Source organism: Muntiacus reevesi, chromosome 7 (genome assembly GCF_963930625.1).
Source record: "Muntiacus reevesi chromosome 7, mMunRee1.1, whole genome shotgun sequence".
Lineage (NCBI taxonomy): Eukaryota > Metazoa > Chordata > Mammalia > Artiodactyla > Cervidae > Muntiacus > Muntiacus reevesi.
Genome location: NC_089255.1, coordinates 53,767,645 through 53,791,234, shown reverse-complemented (window position 1 = coordinate 53,791,234; position 23,590 = coordinate 53,767,645). Strand labels below are relative to the sequence as shown.

General features: G+C 36.4%; 1 protein-coding gene across 2 annotated transcripts in view; it reads left to right on the top strand.

Moving 5' to 3' along the window:
- Positions 1-23,590, top strand: part of UNC13C (unc-13 homolog C) — a 621,734-nt gene that overhangs the window by 534,086 nt on the left and 64,058 nt on the right. For both annotated transcript variants that reach the window (XM_065940669.1, XM_065940670.1), the window contains 4 exons: positions 7,015-7,164; positions 11,532-11,655; positions 13,614-13,670; positions 19,801-19,881. In XM_065940669.1, the coding sequence (XP_065796741.1) occupies positions 7,015-7,164; positions 11,532-11,655; positions 13,614-13,670; positions 19,801-19,881 (412 nt within the window). The remainder of the gene's footprint in view (positions 1-7,014; positions 7,165-11,531; positions 11,656-13,613; positions 13,671-19,800; positions 19,882-23,590) is intronic.

The window sequence follows — 23,590 nt, the reverse complement described above, 5'->3', positions numbered from 1 at the left end:
TTCCATGTCTGGCTCTAATTGTTGCTTCTTGACTTGTATACCAGTTTTTCAGGAGGCAGGTAAGGTAGTGTGGTATTCCCATCTCTTTAAGAATTTTCCAGTTTGTTGTGATCCACACAGTCAAAGGTTTTAGTACTGTCAATGAAGCAGATGTTTTTCTGGAATTCCCTTCCTTTTTCTGTGATCCAAGAGATATTGCCAATTTGATCTCTTGTTCCTTTGCCTTTTTTAAATCCAGCTTGTACATCTATAAGTTTTTGGTTCGTGTACTGTTGAAACCTAGGTTGAATGATTTTGAGTATAACCTTGCTAGCATGTAAAATGACTGCAATTGTACAGGAGTTGAATGCTCTTTGGCATTGTCTTTCTTTGGGATTAGAATGAAAACTGACCTTTCCCAGTCCTGCAGCCATTACTGAGTTTCACAATTTGTTGGTATATTGAGTGTAGCACTTTAACAGCATCATCTTTTAGGATTTGAAATAGCTCAGTTGGAATTCCATCACCTCCACTAGCTTTGTTTGTAGTAATGCTTCCTAAGGACCACTTGGCTTCACTCTCCAGGATGTCTGGTTCTAGATGAGTGATCATACTCTCATGGTTATCCAAGTCATTAAGACCTTTGTTGTATAGTTCTTCTGTGTATTCTTGCCACCTCTTCTTATTTGCTGTTAACTATCAGTATAATATTAGTTACTTATGTAGATTGTGCAAGGAGAAATATTTCTTGTTACTCATATTAATATTATTGCTTCTATTGGTTAATAGATTAGTCCAGTGTAACACCTTGGGGCTGATTTTGCTTTTGTTGATGTTGAGATAAAGTAATTATTGAGCTTGAATGCTTTTGTAAAAAAATTTTTTATAGTTGCTTTACAATGTTGTGTTAATTTATACCAAACAGCAAAGTGAATCTGCTGTTAGTATACATATATCCCTCCCATTTTGGATTTCCTTCCCATTGAGGTTACCACAGAGCATTGAGTACCCTATGCTATACAGTAGGTTCTCATTAGTTATCTATTTTATATATGGTAGTGCATACATGTCAATTTCGATCTCCCAATTCAGCCCAGCCCCTCCATGCCACCTTTGGTATTCTACATGTTTGTTCTCTAGGTCTGTGTCTCTGTTTCTGCTTTTCAAATAGGTTCATCAGTACCATTTTTCTAGATCCCACATAATGCGTTACTACAAAATTTTCCTTTTTTTCCTTTTCTCCTTCTGACTTCGCTCTGTGTGGCAGTCTCTAGATCTATCATGTCTCTACAAATGACACAATTCCATTCCTTTTTATGATTGAGTTATATATATCTCAGCCATACACACACACACACACACACATGCCACATCTTATGCCACGCATATATATATACGTATGCCACATCTTCTTCATCCATTCTTCTGTTGATGGAAATTTAGCTTGCTTTCATGTCCTGGCTATTGTAGTGTTGCAATGAACATTGGGTGCATATATCTTTTGAAATTATGGTTCTTTCTGGGTATATGCCCAGGAGTGGGATTGCTGGGTCATATAGTGGTTCTGTTTTTAGTTTTTTGAGGAACCTCCATAGTCTTCTCCATAATGATTGTATCAGTTTACATTCCCACCAATAGTTTAGAAGGGTTCCCTTTTCTCCACACCCTCTCCAGCATTTATTGTTTGTAAATTTTTTGACAGTCATTCTGACCAGTGTGAGATGATAGTTTTGATTTGCACTTGTCTGATAACTAGTGATGCTGAGCATCTTTTCATATGCCTATTGTCCATCTGTATGTTTTCTTTGGAGAAATGTCTGTTTAAGTCTTATACCCATTTTTTTATGGTGTTCTTTGTTTTTATATTGAGCTGCAAGAGCTGTTTGTATATTTTGGAGATTAATCCTTTGTCAGTTGCTTCATATATTTTCTCCCATTCTGAGGGTGTCTTTTTGTCTTATTTATGGTTTTCTTTGCTGTGCAAAAGCTTTTAAGTTTACTTAGGTGCCATTTGTTTATTTTTGTTTTTATTTCCATTAGGAAGTGGGTCAAAAAAATTTTGCTGTGATTTATGTCAAAGAGTATTCTGCCTATGTTTTCCTGTTAGAGATTTAAAGTGTCTGGCTTTACATTTAGGTCTTTAATCCACTTGAGGTTATTTTTGTGTATGGTGTTAGGGAGTGTTCTGATTTCATTCTTTTACCTGTAGCTCTGCAGTTTTCCCAGCACCACTTATTGAAGTGACTGACTTTTCTCCATTGTATATTCTTGCCTCCTTTGTCATAGATTAGGTGACCATAGGTGCGAGGGTTTATCTTTGGGCTTTCTGTCCTGTTCCATTGATCTGTATTTCTGTGTGTGTGTGTGTGTGTGTGTTTGTGTGTGTGTGTGCGTGCAGTACCATACTGTCTTGATTACTGTAGCTTTGTAGTACAGTCTGAAGTCAGGGAGCCTGATTCCTCCAACTCCATTTTTCTTTCTCACGATAGCTTTTGGCTATTTGGGGTCTTTTGTGTTTCCATACAAATTGTAAAATTTTTTGTTCTAATTCTGTGAAAAATGCTATTGGTAACTTGATAGAGATTGCTTTGAATCTGTAGATTGCTTTGGATAATATAGTTGTTTTCACAATATTGATTCTTCTGATCCAAGAATATGGTATATCTCTCCATCTGTCTGTGTGGTCTTTCTTTCTTTCATCAGTATCTTATTGTTTTCTGAGTACAGATCTTTTGCCTCCTTAGGTAGGCTTATTCCTAGGTATTTTATTTTGTTGTTGTTGTTTCAATGGTAAATTGGATTGTTACCTTATTTTCTCTCCCTGATCTTTTTCGCTAGTATATAGGAATGCAAGAGATTTCTGTGTATTAATTTTGTATCCTACAACTTCATCAGATTCATTGATTAGTACCAGTAGATTTCTGGTGGCCTCTTTAGGATTCTTTATGTATAGTATTATGTCATCTGCAGACAGTGACAGTTTTACTTCTCTTTCAATTTGGATTCTTTTTCTTCTCTGATTGCCATGGCTAGGACTTCCAAAATTATGTTGAATAATAGTGACAAGAATGGACATCCTTGTCTTATTTCTGATCTTAGAGGAAATGCTTTCAGTTTTTTACCACTGAGTGTGTTATTATTAATAGCTGTGGGTTTATCAAATATGGCCTTTATTATGTTAAGGTAAGTTCCCTCTATGCCTACTTTCTGAGGAGCTTTTTAATTGTAAATGGGTGTTGAATTTTGTCAAAAACTTTTCCTGCATCTATGGAGATTATCATAGAGTTTTTATTCCTCTATTGGTTAGTGTGGTGTATCACACTGATTGGTTTGTGTATGTTGCAGAATCCTTGCATCCCTGGGATAAATCCTGCTTGTTCATGGTGTATGATACTTTTGTGTGTTGCTGGATCCTGTTTGCTAGTACCTTGTTCGGGATTTTTGCTTCTGTGTTCATCAGTGATATTGGTCTATAATTTTTGTGGATGTGGATGTGTGATATCTTTGTCTAGTTTTGGTATCAGGGCAATGGTGGCCTCATAGAATGAGCTTGGGAGTGTTCCTCCCTCAGAAGTTTTTTCTGTTGTTGTTGTTTTGGAAGAGTTTGAGAAGGATGGTTGTTAGCTCTTCTCTAAATGTTTGACAAAGTTTACCTGTGAAGATATCTGTTCCTGAACTTTTGTTTGCTGGAAGATTTTTAATCAGTTTCAATTTCATTGCTGGTGATTGGTCTGTTCACATTTTCTGTTTCTTCCTGGTTCAGTCTTGGAAGGCTGTGCCTTTCTAAAAATCTGTCCATTTCTTCCATTTTATTGGCATACAGTTGCTTGTAGTAGTCTTACTATCCTCTGTATTTCTATGGTATCAATTTGTAATTTCTCCTTTTTCATTTCTATTGGGTTGGCCAAAATATTTGTTTGGGTTTTTTTCTGTAAGATGTAATGGAAAAACTGGAACAAACTTCTTGGCCAGCCCAATAATTTTACAGATTTGAGGCCTCTCCCTTTTTTCTTGATGAGTCTGGCTAAAGGTTTATCAGTTTTGTTTATCAAAGAACCAGTTTTTAGTTTTATTGATCTTTGCTATTGTTTTCATTTCTATTTTACTTATGGCCTGAATTTTATGATTTCTTTCCTTCTGCTAACTTAGCATTTTGCTGCTTGTTCTTTCTCTAGTTGCTCTAGGTGTAAGGTTAGGTTGTTTGAGATTTTTCTCATTTCTTAAGGTAGGATTGTATTGCTATAAACTTCCCTCTTAGAAAAGCATTTGCTGCATCCCATAGGTTTTGGGTCATCATATTTTCATTGTCATTTGTGTCTATGTATCTTTTGATTTCCTCAGTTATTTAGTAGCATATTAGCTAGCCTCCATGTGTTTGTACTTTTTACAGTTTTTTTCTTGTAATTGATGGTCTAATCTCAGTATTGTGGTTGGAAAAGATGCTTGTTATGACTTCAACTTTCTTTCATTTATCAAGACTTGATTTGTGACTCAAGATGTGATGTATCCTGGAGAATGTTCCATGTGCACTTGAGAATAAAGTGTATTCTGCTGCTTTCAGGTGGAGTGTCCTATATATTTCAGTTGTGTCTGTCTAATCTAATGTGTCATTTGAAACTTGTGTTTACTTATTAATTTTCTGTCTGGATGATCTGTCCATTGGTATAAGTGGGGTGTTAAATTTCCCTACTATTATTGGTTTGTTGCTGAGCCCCCCTTTTATGGCTGTTAGCATTTTCTCTAATGTATTGAGGTGCTCCTGTGTTAGGTGCATAAATATTTATTATATCTTCTTCTTGGATTGATCCCTTGACCACGATGTAGTGTCCTTCCTTGCCCCTTGTAACAGTCTTTATTTCAAGGTCTGTTTTGTCTGATATAAGTATTACTACTCTGCTTTCTTTTTATTTCCATTTGTATGAAATAACTTTTTCCAGCCCCTCACTTTCAGTCTTTATGTGTCTCTAGGTCTGAAGTGGGTCTCTTATAGACAGCATTTATATATAGGTCTTGTTTTTTTAACCCATCCAGCCAGTCTGTGTCTTTTGATTAGAAACTTTATTTATATCAGGTAATTATTCACATGCACACTTAGTCATATCCAACTCTTTGCAACCCCATGGACTGCAGCCTGCCAGGCTCCTCTGTCCACGGGGATTCTCCGGGCAAGTAGAATGGAGCAGGTTGCCATGCCCTCCTCCCAGAGGATCTTCCCAATCCACGACTGAACGCCGGTCTCCTGCATTGCAGGCAGATCCTTTACTGTCTGAGCCACCAGGGAAGCCCAATATATATGTTCCTATTACCATTTTCTTAATTGTTTTGGGTCTGTTTTTGTAGGTCTTTTTCTTCTCTTAACGTTTCCCACCTAGAGAAGTTCCTTCAGTATTTGTTGTAAGGCTCTTTTCGTGGTACTGAGTTCTTTTAAGCTTTTGCTTCTCTGTAAAGCTTCTAATTTCTCCATCGAATCTGAATGAGATACTTGCTGGGTAGAGTAGTCTAGGTTGTAGGTTTTTCCCTTTCATCACTTCAAATATATTCTGCCACTCCCTAAGGCCTGCAGAGTTTCTGCTGAAAAATCAGTTGATAACTTTATGGGGATTCCCTTGTATGTTATTTGTTGCTTTTCATTTCCTGCTTTTAATATTTTTTCTTTGAATATAATTTTTATTTATTTGATTAGTATGTGTCTCAGCCTATTTCTCCTTGGGTTTGAGACTCTTTATGCTTCCTGTACTTGGTAGCTGCTTTTAAGCTAACTAAGGTGTTTATTTACTCTTTTGATAAGGTTTCTAAAAAGCTATACCTTTTTAGATTAACATTTAAAAATACATTAAAATGTATAACTTTTTGGTAATTTTTAAAGTTGAACTAACATCCTTTTCTTGGACAACCAGCTATCACCAGCCTTGTTAGGCTTGCCACCTCTACTTATAAATCTTTTATTTTGCTACATAGATGAGTTTGTCCTACAAGCTGTTCATAAGCAGCCTTTCTGGTTTCAGGATATTTAGCTTAAGTTCTCTTCATTAAATGTTTAGTTAAATCATTATACAAAAGGTAAAAGGGGTAAACTTTGCTTTTTATTACTTTTAATCATTCTTTCATCATTCCTTTATAGTACTTTCTCTATAGAGCCAAAGGTTGTTTTAAATTTGTATCTCTTATACTTTAAATGTTAAGTACATGATTAATTTGCTTGTGGGAGTAAAATTTAAGGATGATTTTGTCTAGTTTTACTTCAAAGTGTTCATAGATTATGAAATGTCCTAGGTGCAAACTAAGTGCTTTTATTTGAGCTATGCCTTGATTTACCCAAGCCCCCTTTCCAGTTTGCTTACCTTGACAACTTGTCTCCTCTCATATAGGTAGTGCTTGTTAGTACTGAACTGAGCCTAGGAGTTGGCTTGCCAACGTAGGGTTGACAGATAAAATATACCATATGTCAAATGAAATTTGAACTCCATATAAAAATAGACAATCTTTAGTATAAATATGCCCCAAATATTATGTGGGGCATACTTAAACTAAAAAAAATTCATTACCTGAAATTAAAACTACCCAGGCATTCTGTGTTTTAATATGCTAAGCCAGGCTAGAGGTAGAGGCCAGATAATGGAAGAGGAGCAGTCAGTGAGGTTGGAGGAAAGCCAAGAGGGTTTGAGTCTAAGAAAGCCCAGAGGCTAACTGAAGAAGGAGTAACCAACTGGTAAAAGTCAGTAAGAAAATGTCATTTAAAACAATCTTTTGAGAAATTCAGCTGTTACTGGGAGAGATGGGGATCAAATGATCCCCCACTCAAATTAATTCAACCCGAAAAGCATCTTTCTTATCTTCTTTACATATGAGGGTTCCAAGTAAGTTTTCATTGCAACAAAAAACTTTGCAGCTGAACAATAAGCTTGAAAACTAATGAGCAAAGGAAATCATGCCATTGGAAATAAATCAGACTCCCTGGGGTGAATTTAACAGACACAGGCAAAGGAAACCATAATTATTTGCTTTTATTCCATAATTTGTATTCTTTATTTTCAGTTTCCAGCTTATCATTGAAGGGTGCGTAAAACAAATGAGTTTTGAACTCAATCAAATGAGAGCAAATGGAAATACTACATCTAATAAGAACAGTGCAACAATGGATGCAGAGATTGTATTAAGACCTCTCATGGACTTCTTGGACAAAACGTAAGTATTCTACTCAATTTTCTCTTTATTCACTGCCCTAAGTTCAGCAGATGTGGATTTGGGGGGGTGGGGGGATAGTTTTCCTCTATGTAGGACAGTTTTAAAGGGCTTCTACAGAAATAGATCAATTCATTAAAAAAAAAAAAAAAAAGCATAACACTTAATTCATTACTAGATGGGAAAATAGAAGGAATGACTATGTACAGAAAAGGAAAAATGGAGAGGAAATAAGTGTTGGTAACTAAGGAGGCTGCTATTCTGAGGCACAGAGAGATTAGGATTTTCACGCTTCTCAGATAACATTTGGACATAGAGATAGATAGAAGTGAGTCCAGAATATCCAAGTTCATGTCGGAAACCTGCTGAAGAAGATAATGGCACAAATGTGACTAGAATTAATTCAACTCAGAGACGAGTAGATTACTGCCTCATCCCACCTTCAGCAACTATTTACTTAGTGTCCATCTGCATCAAACTGTATAATCTAGACACTGGACAATGATGATGGAGAGTCAAAGTACTTGATACCATGGAGATTTCAGTTCAGTAGTGGTGGGAATGGCTCGGAAAGGAGGCCTTCATGACCAACTAAGATAGTGTTCTTAACTGAAAAGGTTGCTTGTTTCTGTTTCTATTTGGTCCCTCCTCTTAGAAGTTCTAATTTTGTAAGTTTGGAGTAGGCACCTATATTTTCAAATGTGTCCAAAATTGGAAACCATTGATCCAAAACAACAAGGGGTATGACTTCTTCAACAGTGATACTTGAAACCAGAACTGAAAGTAGAAAAGAATATAGTTTTGAATGCCTACCAAGGGATCATGTATTACCTCATTTAATATTGTTGTGACAAATTAATTAATACCAATGAGACCAAGATAAATAAGAAGGATACATTACCTTTTGTTAAAGATAAGGACAGCAAAGAAGGAATTCAGTTCAGTCACTCAATCATGTCCAACTCTTTGCAACCCTATGAATCAGAACCTTTTCTATGTATTAATAACTTCTACTTTAATTCCATTTCCCTTTGCTTATAACCTTACTGCATAAGTAAGGCTAATGTTCTTATCACTTTAATTTTAGTATTTGGTAGAAAAATATCTTATTTTCTGTTTGCTATGAAGAAATATAGAGAAGAGAGGTGAATAGGTAATTAGGTAGCTTAGCGAGAAATAGGTAGGCAAGTGGTGTAGAAGGAAAAAATAGAAGAAAGGAGGGAGAGGAAAGGAAGAAAGAGAAAAAGCCATATTCATATCTTTAGGTTCTTAATGGACACTTTTACTCTTATCACCTAATTTCTTAACAACCCCTTGAAATTTTTGTCATGACTGTTTTCTGTGGATGAGACATAATTGATTCACAACTACCATTTAGTTGTGACTGTGATGGTGAGTGGAGAACACGAAAAAGCAATCCTGAACCCCTTAAAACTCCTACCAGAATGCCTTCTGTTTAGAGATTTCCAGTCAGCAGTTTAGGGGTACATTATTTATCACTGGCAGAACTATTTATTTTTGCATATGCTGTAACCAAGAGTTGTGAAACATACAGAAAGTTTTAAATTATCCTAGTACTGTTACCTACTAGGGCTTTCCTAGGTGCTTTAGTGGTAAAGAATCTGCCTGTCAATACAGGAGACACAAGAGTTGCAGCTTTGATCCCTCAGTAGGGAAGATCCCCTGGAGAAGGAAATGGCAATCCACTCCAGTATTCTACTAGTTAAGGGACCCTGAATCCATTTCAGCATCCATAAAACAGCTAATACATAAACTAGGTTGGCCCTTCTTTTCAATATGTTTCAATTATTGTTTTAGTCAGTCATAAAAGTCTCTTCTATACCTAATTATATTTTATTATATCATCATATGTAATCTCCCCACATTCTTAGTAGAAAGAGACTATAAACATAGAAAAACATCACTGAACTTTAAAAATCTATAAGATTTTAAAATTTGAGGAAGAGATAGGCATGGAGAGCTTGGAAATGTGGGGGCTAATACAGAATGTATAACCATAAATCTACTTATTAGGGGACCTTTTTAAAAGTCATACCAATTCTGTTCTCAAGGAACTAACAGTTTAGAAAGAAAAAAAGAAAAGCATAGCAGATAAATGCAATAAGGGATAATTCAGTAGTCTCCTACTCAGATGATCAGCAGAAATATCATTTGTATTAGGTCTTCTTTAAAGGCAGATAGGGTTTGGATGTATGAAAATGGGAGATGGGAATTCCAGGGGGAGGGAAAAACAGCTGGATACATTTTTATGAAAATATGGTCAACTATATGGCAAGGTATCTCTCTTGTCAGCAAGTATACATAACATTTGAAAATTGTCTGGTTAAGTAGTTCTGTGATCAGTCAAAATAGTTCAGGTTCCAAAATATATGTGTTCAGCTTACATTACCAAGTTGATTAACTCTGACTAAATTAAGGAAGCAATTGCTAGATTTCCCCTCTATTTTTTGTTATTTAAAATGAATGATTAAGGTCAAAAGTCTCCAAGGTGGTTTTGAGATGATCCCCTTAAAAACTGTGTTATATTATAAATGTATAGGCTCTCTTTGTGTAGCCTCCCTAAATATTATACAACACTGTATTTCTTTATGCTTAATTTTCTCCACTAAGACCTCACTACTCTATAAAAGAAGCTATAAAGGCCATTTCCAGCTAATAGAAATCCCATGCAGAACTGCAGACATGTCAACAATTTTATTCCTGTTGGTTCAAGTCCAGTTTAAACAGGGTTAGATAGCACACCAAGTACATGAGCTGACCATAAAAACAAGATCAGTTTTTAAACTCAGACCTTTAGCAAATGAAAATGACACAGCTGTTGCAAAATTGGCAGATTTGTTGTCTTTCAAATCATCCGAAGAATTTCTCTGAGGATAGGTTCTGTTATTTTTTCATGACATATCATCTGGTTTTTACCCCGTGCCCATATAGTGAATATCCATCCATCTACTAGCAAGCTAGAACTACCACCTCTGAACAGTGGGTTCCAAACTTGTGGGGCTACAGAGTTCCACAGCTATGCCTCCAGGGCCCCCCAGCTCTCCCCTTCTTCCAGGGTAGGTCACTTTCATGTATTTTTATATACTAGGTTCTACACACAGCAGTGTCAGGAGAGATACTTCTATGTGAAAATAAGTTTGGGAAATCTCTTCCTTTGCTTCTCAAACATCACATGCATTTAAATATTAACTCCTTAAGTGTTAGTATTAATTATATATTTAAATATTTAAAAGTCAATTCTGTCTCTATCAGATCCCAGTTTGTAATTTCTGCATCCAACCATTCAGAGTACTTAGTAGTACTATAGAAAGTTCATTAGGCTACCCTGAAATATATGATCCAACTCTGGCACTCTGTACAACAGGTTTGATAAACTTTTCTTAAAAGAGTCTCAGAGTTCAGTGTCAAGTTATGGAAGTTATGGTACTTTCCATAAATCTTTGTGCAGCACTGTGCCTTCAGATACTGCTGGGCCTTCATGCACAAGTGCGTTTACCAAGGGTAGCATGGGCCGTTGGACAGGTTACTAAATCTCAGCCCTCATTCACTAACTTCACTTCCTTAGACAAGTCCCTCCAACCTCTCTGAGCTGGTGTTTGATTTCTGAAATGGATATACTAATGCCAGATATATCTGCAGAAGAGTTTTCTAAACTAAGGTGTTATATAAATGTTCAGTGACGTTACCATCATTATCTCACCATGAGAAGAATTGGTAAATACTTTAAGCCTATCACAGTTGATGAACTGGGAATCTAGAAAACCTGAACTCAGAGAACAAATTTGTGTTTGTTGGGAATGAGTAAAGTCTAAGGATACAAACTTCCAGTAAGGTAAGTCCTGAGGATGTAATAGATAGCATGTATACATAGTACAGTATTTATAGGAAACTATACTGTATCATGTATTTGAAAATTGTTAAGGGTGGACATTAAAAGTTCTTACTACAAGCCAAACATGCTGTGTCATTGTGCAGATCCAATGCCAGTTAGTGACGAAAATGTGTTTCTTTGGTATTTGGCCTGTACCATGAACATGGGGCGTGTAGTAAAAACAACCCTGGAATGCAGGAAAAAATGATGTACTTTGGGAGCCTTGATGTCAATTTGGGAAGCAATTTAAGAAAAGAAATAGTCTGAATTCATTTTCTACCAAACAATGAATTATACAAAATATGATGAAACAGATTTTAGATATTATGTATTTTTTCCCAGTAAATTTAGCATCTGAAAATTATAAAGGCTCATTCAGGTATCTGAATCTCAGCCCTGAAAAATGTGAATGCATGATCAGTAAAATAAGGTGATACCTCAATGAGAGACTCCTGAGCGATTATGTATTTTATTTCAGATTAAGTCTCTCAGCAAAGATCTGTGAGAAAACAGTCCTGAAGCGAGTATTGAAAGAGTTATGGAAGCTAGTTCTTAACAAAATAGAAAAACAAATTGTTCTCCCTCCTCTGACAGATCAAACAGTAAGTATTCAATCTCATGTTTGATTGTACTTTTGTTTCAATGAGTGGTTTTGATCCAGATGAAATAGTAATTAAATTCATTTTGGGGAAAAGGGTTTGGTATACAATGGCTTAGCAATGCAGGATGTTGAATATAGTTTCCCTGTCTTACACAATAGGACCTTGTTGTTTATTGATTCTATATATAGTAGTTTGTATCTGCTAGTCCCAAACACTCTATCTCTTAAATGTATCAAAGCCCAACTTATGGGGCTATCTCATCTACACAAACCTCACCCCAGAGAAACAGATACATGCTAGAATATGCTTGCTGTGTTTCTTCCTACAATTTTACAGTTTAAGAAGATAAATCTAACCCTGCTATCTGGAATTTTCTTTCTAACCTTTTGCTTTTATCAGTCACCTTTGCACTTGGAAGTAAATATAGGTGATATCTTTTAGTGGATTTGATGAACATGATTGTATCAGACACAGTGAAATAAAAAGGAACCAGAAAGATCAATGACAGCAAAGTCAGACAGTAATCAAATGCATACACCAGCTAACTCAGTTCACATATCCTGAGCCAAGCAAAGAAAGAAAGAACCCTAACAAGCACTTGCTATAGAACATTTTTTCTTCTGTGACTGAGAAAGACAAGCTGATATAAATAATGAGTAATTATAAACTAAAATATATATTGACACCAATAATCATGCATACTCAGTGAAATTTAGCCAGTGAAATTATATAGGAAATATTTTCTTGCAAAGGTGTTCCAATGTGCAAAGATTCATATGTTTGTTGATTTGCCACCAGACAGTGAGTGTTAAATATAAATTACTTTGAGTTTTGCTTCACGCCATGAATATGTGTTATAACCTACGCATATGGGGTAGCCAAATCACACTTAGAAACATACACACTTATGTCTCTTATTCTCCTGTAATACATAATGCATTTCTTTAACATCAGGTAGCTTTCACTTAATTGGCCAATAGGGGAGGCTGTCAGGGCAACCTGCAAGTTGGGCCGCTTTACTTACACACTTTATTTACATTCTAGGCTACTAATGAGTATTCTAGTCGTGCTTCCAATGTTTACTATGATGTTTTTACAGCTCCCCCCAGGGCTTTGAGGTGCTAGGGAAAAACCTCTGGCTAAGGAAGGAATTAAGAAGGCAGGGCTTACTTCACTCTGTATAATGGGCTCCAGTTTCATCCATCTCATTAGAACTGATTCAAATGAATTCTTTTTAATGGCTGAGTGATATTCCATGGTGTATATGTACCACAGCTTCCTTATCCATTCGTCTGCTGATGGGCATCTAGGTTGCTTCCGTGTCCTGGCTATTATAAACAGTGCTGCGATGAACATTGGAGTGCACATCAGAGGAATTGGGTAGACAGGGAGGGGGGATCAGGATGGGGAATACATGTAAATCCATGGCTGATTCATGTCAATGTATGACAAAAACCATTACAATATTGTAAAGTAATTAGCCTCTAACTAATAAAAATAAATGAAAAAAAAAAAAAGGCATGGCTCTGACAATTTGGATGGCATGTCAGGAGGACCAGCTCCACCTTCTTCAGCTCTGGATCTTGAAATTTTGCATTAACTTATTTTAAGGGGTGGGGAGTAGAGGGAAGGAGTTGCCTCTGCTACAAATAAATAAATAAAAAAGTAAGCTCACTGATGTAATCCACATTGTACATTAAACTGGCTGCTAGAGCAGTAACTCAAACTGAAACTTCCAGAAGTGGAATGCTTGTGAGGACAGTTGTATTGCCAGATACAACCCTAGATATCTGCTAGGTATCCAGATCTAATTTGTAAAATAGACGAATTTAGGGCATATGAAATAAAAGTCACAAACATAATCAGTACAACAGGGAACACTGTCTATTAACTACATTTCTACTTTGTTACAGAAGATCTTACAAGTCATCTTTCTCCTTCTCTATGTGTGTTCCTAGGGACCCCAGATGATTTTCATCGCAGCTAAAGATCTGGGACAACTCTCCAAACTGAAGGTAATAAAAATAAACAAATGACTAGTTGTCTGTGAAAGGTATTGCACTGACTACAGTTCTGTGAGAAACCAACCTCCTATTAGTAGTGCTGTCTACTACAGAAGGACTAAGGATGTGTGTCTGAGATCTCACAATTTGTTTTAAGAAGAAATCTGGGAGGACCCAGAGGAGTCGGGTGGAGAGGGAGGTGGGAGGGGGGATCGGGATGGGGAATACGTGTAACTCTATGGCTGATTCGTGTCAATGTATGACAAAACCCACTGAAATGTTGTGAAGTAATTGGCCTCCAACTAATAAAATAAAATTTAAAAAAAAAAAAGAAGGAAAAAAAAAAGAAGAAATCAGAGTAAAACAGAGGGACTGAATTGTGCTTTCTTCTCCCCACACCCTGTATTTTTTTGTATTTTCCAATTTTCAGGGCAGCTGGGAATTTTTGACTGTGTTGAAGCATCAGGATTACTGCTTTTGAAATAAATTAGAAAGCATATTTTCATTTTTATAGTGATCTGGCTTTGTATGAAGAAAGACAAAGAGTGCTCCACAGAAACCCAGTAAAGTCTAGAGAACTCTTCAGGCAAGAAACCTAATGCAGGAAAAAAAACTTATCAAAGCAGACATTGAGCTTGTCAAGATAATCAACCCCATTATAACAAGGATTTGCTGTGTAAACAATCCTACCTTTTATTATTGCTTGAGAGTCACAGGACTTTGCAGTTGTTTAGAGAACTTCAGATTTTTTTCTCTCTAGAGTAGAAATTTGACTGGTTAAAATACATATTGTTGTTCTGTAACAGACTTTTTGCGCTTAGCATAATGTCCTGCAGTTTCATCAATGTTGTAGCTTATAACAAGGGTTCCTTCTTTTTAGAGGCTGAATAATATTGTAAGTACATACCACCTTTTTTATACATTCATTTATCAATGGACCACATATAGGCCAAAACTATACCTGTAGTTGAAATATATATGTTCTTGTTCTATTTCTACCTATGAGAATGTGGTGTAGCATGGGGGTAGGTTCCAGATATTGACCATGTTCTACCTCAGCTGCTTCCAAATATGTGACACTGGCCAAAGTACTGAGCATGTCTAATTTTCAGATTTGCCATTTGTAAAATCCAGACAGTGTTAACCCTTGGTTCATAGATTTGTTGTGAGGATAATGTATTCATTATCTTTGCATGGTAACTGCAAAGGGTATGCCTCTTCCCACTCACAGAAGGCATTCTCTTGTCTCTTCCCCAGGCTGGCAGCTCAGGGTTACATATCATCGGGGCTGTTTTGTGTGTACACAACAGGGGAACGATCATCCATGTGACTGGATATTTGCTTACTGAGTTGAAGTAGGTGCCCTATAATGGCAGTACCTTGTTATATATCACCTACTTTGTCCCCTTCATCAGAAAAAAAGTTAGAAGCCAATAATCCATTTAGAAGTCAGAACCATCACCTGAGATTGTTTCTCACAAATATTCAGTGGTGGTGGTGGTTCAGAGGGAAAGTAGAAGGTAGATATCATTGTGAAACTGTTGTTTTGGATCTTGGATCTCTATTGTGTTCTTGATCCCTCTTATTACCTCCCTGAGATTTCTATCCCCTCTTTTTTTTTTTTTTTTTTTTAATATTGTTTTATTAGTTGGAGGCCAATCACTTTACAACATTTCAGTGGGTTTTGTCATACATTGACATGAATCAGCCATATAGTTACATGTATTCCCCATCCCGATCCCCCCTCCCACCTCCCTCCCCACCCGACTCCTCAGGGTCCTCCCAGTGCACCAGGCCCGAGCACCTGACTCATGTATCCCACCTGGGCTGGTGGTCCGTTTCACCATAGATAATATACATGCTGTTCTTTCAAAACATCCCACCCTCACGTTCTCCCCCAGAGTTCAAAAGTCTGTTCTGTATTTCTGTGTCTCTTTTTCTGTTTTGCATATAGGGTTATCGCTACCATCTATCTAAATTCCATATGTATGTGTTAGTATGCTGTAATGTTCTTTATCTTTCTGGCTTACTTCACTCTGTATGATGGGCTCCAGTTTCATCCATCTCATTAGAACTGATTCAAATGAATTCTTTTTAACGGCTGAGTAATATTCCATGGTGTATATGAAGAATGGATTTACACAGCATTGAAGTTTCTCATAGAAAACCTGGAAAAGTGAAACATCACAGTGCCTTATTACAAAAGAAATGGCCTCGACAGTGTGTGTAGCATCTGTGTGCCATCGGGAAACAGATACTGCATCTCCTCCAGCTTCAGCTTCCTGAGTTGAATGCTTTATCAGCTATAACTGTTTCAGTTTCAAGTGATGGAAAGCCAGACTAACAGAAGCAAGGAGGAATTTATAGCTCCATGAAATTTTACAGTTCTGGGCTAACTCTGGTTTCCATCACTGCTTGATTAGGACGTCAAACAATGTTACAGAAGCCAGTTACTCTCTTTCAACTCTGTTCTTCCCTTGTTTGACTTACTGCCTTAACAATCCTCCTTTCCTGTTTGTAAGACAGTTCTCTGCTTATATCTAACATTTTTGAACTTGAAATTTTATAGAAAAGAACACCCAGCTTGATGCAGGGATTTCTAGCAAAGTTCACAGGCACATCATCAGTGCTAACGCAATGTTATCACCATTCCCAAGCCAACCACCGTTGCCTGGGGGATGACATATGCCAGTGGGCTTAATTCACATACCCACACCTGAGCTGAGGAGTGCTGTCAACCCCATTCAAATCTTATGAACACAGAGAGAGAGAGACTGGATCCTCAGGGGGCATATGTATGCTACCTGGGAAACGTCAGAGTCCACAGAAACCACAGCACTTATATTCCTTTAGTGGCCTCAAAATTTCTTCAATTCAGGGAATTCTCTTGATTACAATAAACTAAAAGCATAACATGGATAAAATGTCCTAAAAGCATTAATTCATTAAGACTGAAATAATCCGAAGGACTAGAAATAGAATCCTGTTGTTCATAGATGATAGAAAAACAACTTAGTTTTAAAACATATTTTTTCTATTACTGTTCCTTGAGTTTTTAAAGCTATTCGTCCATTTAGTTATTATTATTTGAATTAGTGAGCAAAAGTCTTCTATATTGTTATGTAAAAGATTAAAATTGTAGCCAAAATGTAGAACTCCCATTTTTTACTTGAAGTATAGTTGATTTACTGTGTTGTGCTAATTTCTGCTGTATGGTAAAATGATTCCATTTTATATATATACACACATTGTTTTTAAAATTCTTCACCATTAGTGTTTACCAGAAAATATTGAGTAGATTTACTTGTGATATACAGTAGGACCTTACTGTTTATCCATTCTCTATATAATGGTTTGAATGTGCTAACCCCAAATTCTCAATCCATCTTCCTCTACCCACCTCCCCCTTGACAAACACAAGTCTATCCATGTTGCTGCATTATGTACATGTACTACATCTTTTTTAAAATTAAAAAAATTATATTGGAATATAGTTGATTTACAATGTTGTTAGTTTCAAGTGTACCGCAAAGTGATTCAGTTATAAATATATGCATTATTTTTCAAATTATTTTCCCACTTGGATTATTGAGTAGTGTTACCTGTGTTATACGGTAGGTCTCTATCAGTTATCTTAGTAATGTGTGTATGAAAATCCCAGACTCAGTTTATCCGTCCCCGTCATCTTTCCCCTTTGCTAACCATAAAAGTCTGTTTCTTCTGCCCATTTTTGTTGAGTTGTATGAGCTGTTTGTATATTTTCGAAATTAAACTCTTCTCAGTTGCATCACTTGCAAATATTTTCTCCCATGCTGTAGGCTTTTTATTGTGTTTATGGTTTCCTTTGTTGTACAAAAGCTTGTACATTTGATTAGGTCTCATTTGTTGATTTTTGCTTTCATTTCTATTACCTCAGGAGAATGACCTAAGAAAGCATTGGTCCAGTTTATGTTAAAGAATATTGGCTAAGTTCTCATCTAGGCAGAACTGCAAATTTTATAAAACTGTTTCCCTTATTTTACTAGAATGTTGCTTCCAATGTTTTTGTTTTCATTTCAAATCCTGGGTCTTTTCCTTTTTTGTTTGTATTAGTTTGAAAGCAGATTGGATCCACAGGTAAAGTGTCAGTATTAATGAGTAAATTCAGCAATTCTGTACAGAAATATTAACAAATGACTACCTTACTTAAAAGAACACAGAATCAAGGAACATAGAACAACAAAGGAAACTAATTTCTTTTCTGCATGTGACTATGATTTAGAGTTAATTCATTAAGCAAGGATTTATCCAGATTTTTACATATTATATACTACATCATCTCCTGGAACTTTATAATGTAAGTTATTGTAAGTATGCCCAACTTATTACTATTTTATTGGATCAGATTTATCTGACATAACATTTTTATGGACAGGTGATACAATATCAAAACCAGTTAGTAAAAATACATCTGAGACAATGAATTTCCTGCAAGCAAGCAGTAACACATTAACAGGCTTTTTCAGAGACTACCTTATTTGAATAAGCCTATTAAATTCCAGAAAATCATTTATTGTAAGAATTGTATTTTTCTATAGCACCAACATTTATTATTTATTAGCATCTATTAAAAAATGTGACCACACCGAAAAGTCAGAGAGATTTATTTACTTGCCTTCAAGCATTTCTCTCTATAATTTGGCAAAAATTTCCCATTATTCTTTGAGTCTTAATGGGTATTTAATATCCTTATTTTTAAAATATTAAATGGACTCATATGTTTGTGGTGAAATCCCCACATCAGAGAAAGATGCAGAAGTGTATACCATGAATCTAGCATTATACCAAGTTTTGAACAATATTCAAGGGAATGTAATTCCATCCAAGCATATGGAATCATTTTAGATATTCTGAAGTACAACTCAGTTACCAAAAACATATTGTGTGCCTAGCAGGTGATAATTGCCAAGACAGGCACTGAAAGTCTGCAGGAGTGAGTAAAACCTAGGAATTATCTTCAGAAAGTCATGGCACCTGCTAAATGACAGAGTAACATAAGGACTGAAATAGAAAGATGAGCCACTGGATGTGACTGTACAATTTGTACATTTCACGAAAGTGTCCCACAAAGGGAGTGAATGACAGTTGAATTAGGGTCCATGATCCACTTGCTGTGCCCCATAGCAAAAGAGGTGCTTTTTATTACTGAACAAAGACACTGATCCCTTGACCAAGCCATGCATTCTCAGAGCTATGTTCACCCATATTGACTTTCCCTCTGATTCACAGAGACACACTTATCTAAGTTAGAAATTAAGCTCCGGAGGACAGAAGTCTTTCTTTTATGAAACAATATATCTCAGTCACCTAGAATGGTACTGGCACATAATAAGCACTCGGGAAATATTTGTTGAATGCTATTGACTAGAATAGTGGATGCCCTGGGGAGATTGTATCAATCTGTGGGTTAGGAATTTAAAAATTTTTCTCTCCAGACAAGTTTTCCTTTCTGTTGTCCTCAACTTTCTACCATCATTTCCCTAAATAACTTTAGATGAAGACAGAGTTCATAGTGAAGCATGAGGAAAATGCATTGTTATTATGGAATTCAGTCCCAAAATATTGAAAACTGAATTTAAAATATTAAAAACCTCCAGAATAGAATTCAATTAATTAACAGGGAATTTTCCTGTTAATTACTGAGCATTAAGGGGATCCTAGAAAGTGAGAGCATTATACTTAAGGTAGATTTTATCAATAATAATTGAGTGAGGCTAAAATTTACCTCCTAAGTCCTTTCCAAGGTTGACCTTCTTCAGTGTGACAGAACAGAAAGCAGGGATTAATGTGGGAAAGCTTAGACATACTTTTTCCAGGGTTATCCCCCCCCCCAATAACATTAGTTTGCAAGTGAAAAATAAAGCCATATATGAATCAAAGTTCTGCTTTTTAAGTTAACATGTAGTATTCCTTCTTTGGGCAAAATGAATTTTTATTAAATATCTGACAAAATTGTCATTATCATCATCTAAATGTGTTCATATGAAAAAGTTATCTCAAATGGGAGATATCTTCATACAAGGATTATACAGATTTTGTTTGAAGACAGTTGTTAAACAAATGAACTGGTAATTTTATAAGAAATTGGTCACCTGTTTTCCAGGAACACATGATTCGAGAGGATGCCAAGGGTCTGACACCAAGACAGTGTGGTATAATGGAGGTGGTCCTAGCTACCATCAAGGTAAGATTATAGAGTCCCTGGATATGTACCCTCAGAGAAGTAGACTCCAGATGTCTGTAGAGCTGTATGTCCAAAGACATGGTAGACAGTTATATACAGACATTCTGGTAGTGTCAGACTTAGCCCATACCATGTCATTATTATGTCCATATTACTCTACCCTTAGAGTTGCTTTCCTTGTCTACCTTTAGAAAATGGGTAAGAAATCTATGTTGTAACAGATGTTTTCAAAGAAAGACGTGTACCTCCAAAGTCCAGTTAAATATCAATAGATGCTTCAGGGGACTTAGGGTTAATAGAATTTCTGTTTGTGTTTTCAATGCTTGTTGAAATGATTTTGGAAAATCAATTTTCTCTTCTCTCTTAGTAAAGATAATAATTTAGTTTTCTGCTGAAAACCCAAAGGTATTGCATTGTGTGCATCAATGTCTCATAGCTAAAGTTTGACTGAAAGTTATTGTGAGTGAATGAGTGAAGTCGCCCAGTCGTGTCCGACTCTCTGCGACCCCATGGACTGTAGCCTACCAGGCTCCTCCATCCATGGGATTTCCCAGGCAAGAGTACTGGAGTGGGGTGCCATTGCCTTCTCCAGGGGATCTTCCCAACCCAGGGATCGAATCTGGGTCTCCCGCATTGCAGGCAGACACTTTACCATTTGAGCCACCAGGGAACCCAAAAGTTATTATAGTATGGGTTAAATATAGGTAGATCTCAAAAGATAACATCAGAGTTCTTTGTTTTCATATGATCCCTTACAGATTTATATACATACATTTTATATGTGAAAGTGTATTCAAAAGTGAAATATTAATCTATCTCCTAAATTTGGACTGTGTCCAATGTCTGAACACTTCATGGGGGGAAGCACCTATTATCAAGGAAGTGTAAAGAGTGTAGCAGAGAACTGTGAGCTACCACAAGCCATTTCCAAGCACAGAATAATCTCACTGGATAGAAACAGATATTACAACAGGAGTCATTAAAACACAGAGTTCTGATTGTGTGACAGTCGGATACTCCACAAAACTATTACCTCATGATTTTTGCAGTTTCAGCAGTTAACATCTGCAAAAACTGCAAAATAAAAGTTGTGAGGTGACAATTTTGTGACACTTGGTAGAAAATGGAGTGTGTGAATTTTGGTATTGAGATGACAGAGGTGCACTTTCTAAAGATGCAGCCAGAGTATGGGCTGGAAGTATATAAATATTGTGCAAAATCATTTTTTAAAATGGAAAACATGAAAGAAAGGAAAAATACAAAACCAGCTCTCTTTACTCATATTTTCAAAAATATGAGTAAGAAATGACTGCCCTTTGGAATTATACCAGCACTCATGGCTACAGAGGAAAGTGCTAGTAGAAAAGAGTAACTTTGGGGCACACACTAAACAGTTAAAAAAAATATGGTTATATAATCAGAATTCAGCCCTCAATGGATTTTATTAGGTCAATAGATGACTTTAAGAGAGCAAGAAAAAAAGTGTTCTGTGAAAATAGCTAATGGCCTTCATTGTACTTACAGACCTGGCCCATGTCCCCTAACTCCAACTTTTCTCTAGTTCTTCTTGATGGGGACAGATGACCACCTCCTACAAGACTAGTTCTGCCCAAACTCTGGGACAATCCTGATCCCCAAGCAAATCCCTCTGGTCACTGGTGATAGTACTTTAGTTCAACCTCAGTGACCAGACACTTGCCTTGCCCTTTTAAAAAAAGCCAACTGCCTGGTATCTAACATCCAGTAAGTGGGTCCATGTCATTATCCTCTTTCCCAGGACTGGAGTCTGACCTTGGTCCTTCAGAACCTGAGGTCAGGTCTTCAGTCTCCCTACTCCCCAACTTTTCCTCTGGGGTCTCCATGCTACATCCACTTTACCTGCTTTGAGAGCCTTTCATTCCTGTACTCTGCCAAGAGACTCACCTAATATTTCTTCCAATGGCCCTGAAGTCAGTTTGCCAAAGCTGGCACTCCTTTTTATCTTTTCTGATTCTGAGATTTACCCTGATTATACTACAAGGCACTGCTTCTAATGGTGACTACAAAAGAATTCAAGAGAAAGAGGAATACTACTTAAAAGAATTGTAGTCTCAAGAGCTAGTGATTCAGTATCTGCTGGGGGCTCAGCAAAGGGAATACTGTCAGGTGGAGACTTCATAGGAAAGATATTCTTAGAAAGATATTCTTATACTGAAGTAGTAGACGCTATCCAGGCTAATTCCCAAAGGCTGCCAACAACATTATCCTTAATTCTTCTTTAGGTGAATTTAAGCAAATAAGGTGAACATGAGAAAGTGAAAATTGAAGGAAGAGGATGCTATGGAGTTTGTAGACTGTAGCTGAAATAGTGTTGTGCATTCTTTCAGTCATCTTTCACATACATACATCCTCTCACCTGATTATTCTTGGTGTTAGGTACACCAAGAATGATCATTCACATTTTACAGATAGATTAGTTCTTTCTAAATTAAAATATCATGTTTCAGTTATTTAGATTATTTTCTAATGATTTAAAATAATATGAATTCATTCAACCTCTACACAGGCACTGATGAAAATATTAACTTAAATACTAAAATTCTAATTAGACTGGGTTATTTTGTCATACTAGTCACAGGTAGTTTCAACTATAAGTCAAAAGTATAGAACATGTATAGAACATAGCACAAGAACATGGCACAAGAAATAGTTACCAGGATCCGCTGCAGCTAGCATGGTTGGCCTTGGAGGCATTACATTTGCCTGCCAACACTGAGCCAACAGCTCTGAAACAGATAGCCAACAACTTAATCAGCATGCGCAAGCTGCTACAAAGGCCAATGCAGAAACCCTATTTAAAGCTGAACTTTGGAGTCTCAAACTCATATCTCAGGAAGATTCAGGACTTACAAGAGGTTCCCTGAAATGTGGGTTTCTTTCCAAGAAAAACAGAAGAGCTTTTTCTGACAGCAAGTACTCTTGACTGTATCGTAAATCTCAAGACTTGTTTTTGTTTTAAACCATCCTCTAGTTATTTTCTGATGAAGTTCAAAAAACATAGGGGAAAAAACTGGCTGGTTTTATTTTTCCCAACATTTTAAATTACCCTGGAACACTTGTTATTTGTACCTAAACATGACACTCTGAAATGTATGTGGCAAATGTTTGACATCATGCCATGGAATACAGAGTTTTCACTAAAAATAATGGAAACAACCTAAATGTCCTCAGCAGAGGAAAGGATAAAAAGATGTAGTACATATATATAATTACTCAGTCATAAAAAGGAACAAAATTGGGTCATTGGTAGAGATGTAGATGGACCTGGAGACTATCATACAGAGTGAAATAAGTCACTAAGAGAAAAACAAGTATCATATATTAACACAAATGTATGGAATCTGAAAAACTAGTATAGACAGCCTTACTTACAAAGCAGAAGTAGAGACACAGAGGTAGAGAATAAACATATGGATACCAAGTGAGAAAGAGAGGGTGGGATGAATTAGGAGATTGGGATTGACATACGTATATATTTACACTATTGATAATACGTGTAAAATAGATAACTGAAAACCTACTAACTAGCACAGGGAATTCTACTCAGTGCTCTGTGGTGACCTAAATGGGAAGGAAATCCAACACAGAGGGCGTATGTGTATACGTCCACTTTGCTGGACGGTAGAAACTACACAACATTGTAAAGCACTCCAATAAAAAATAAAAATAA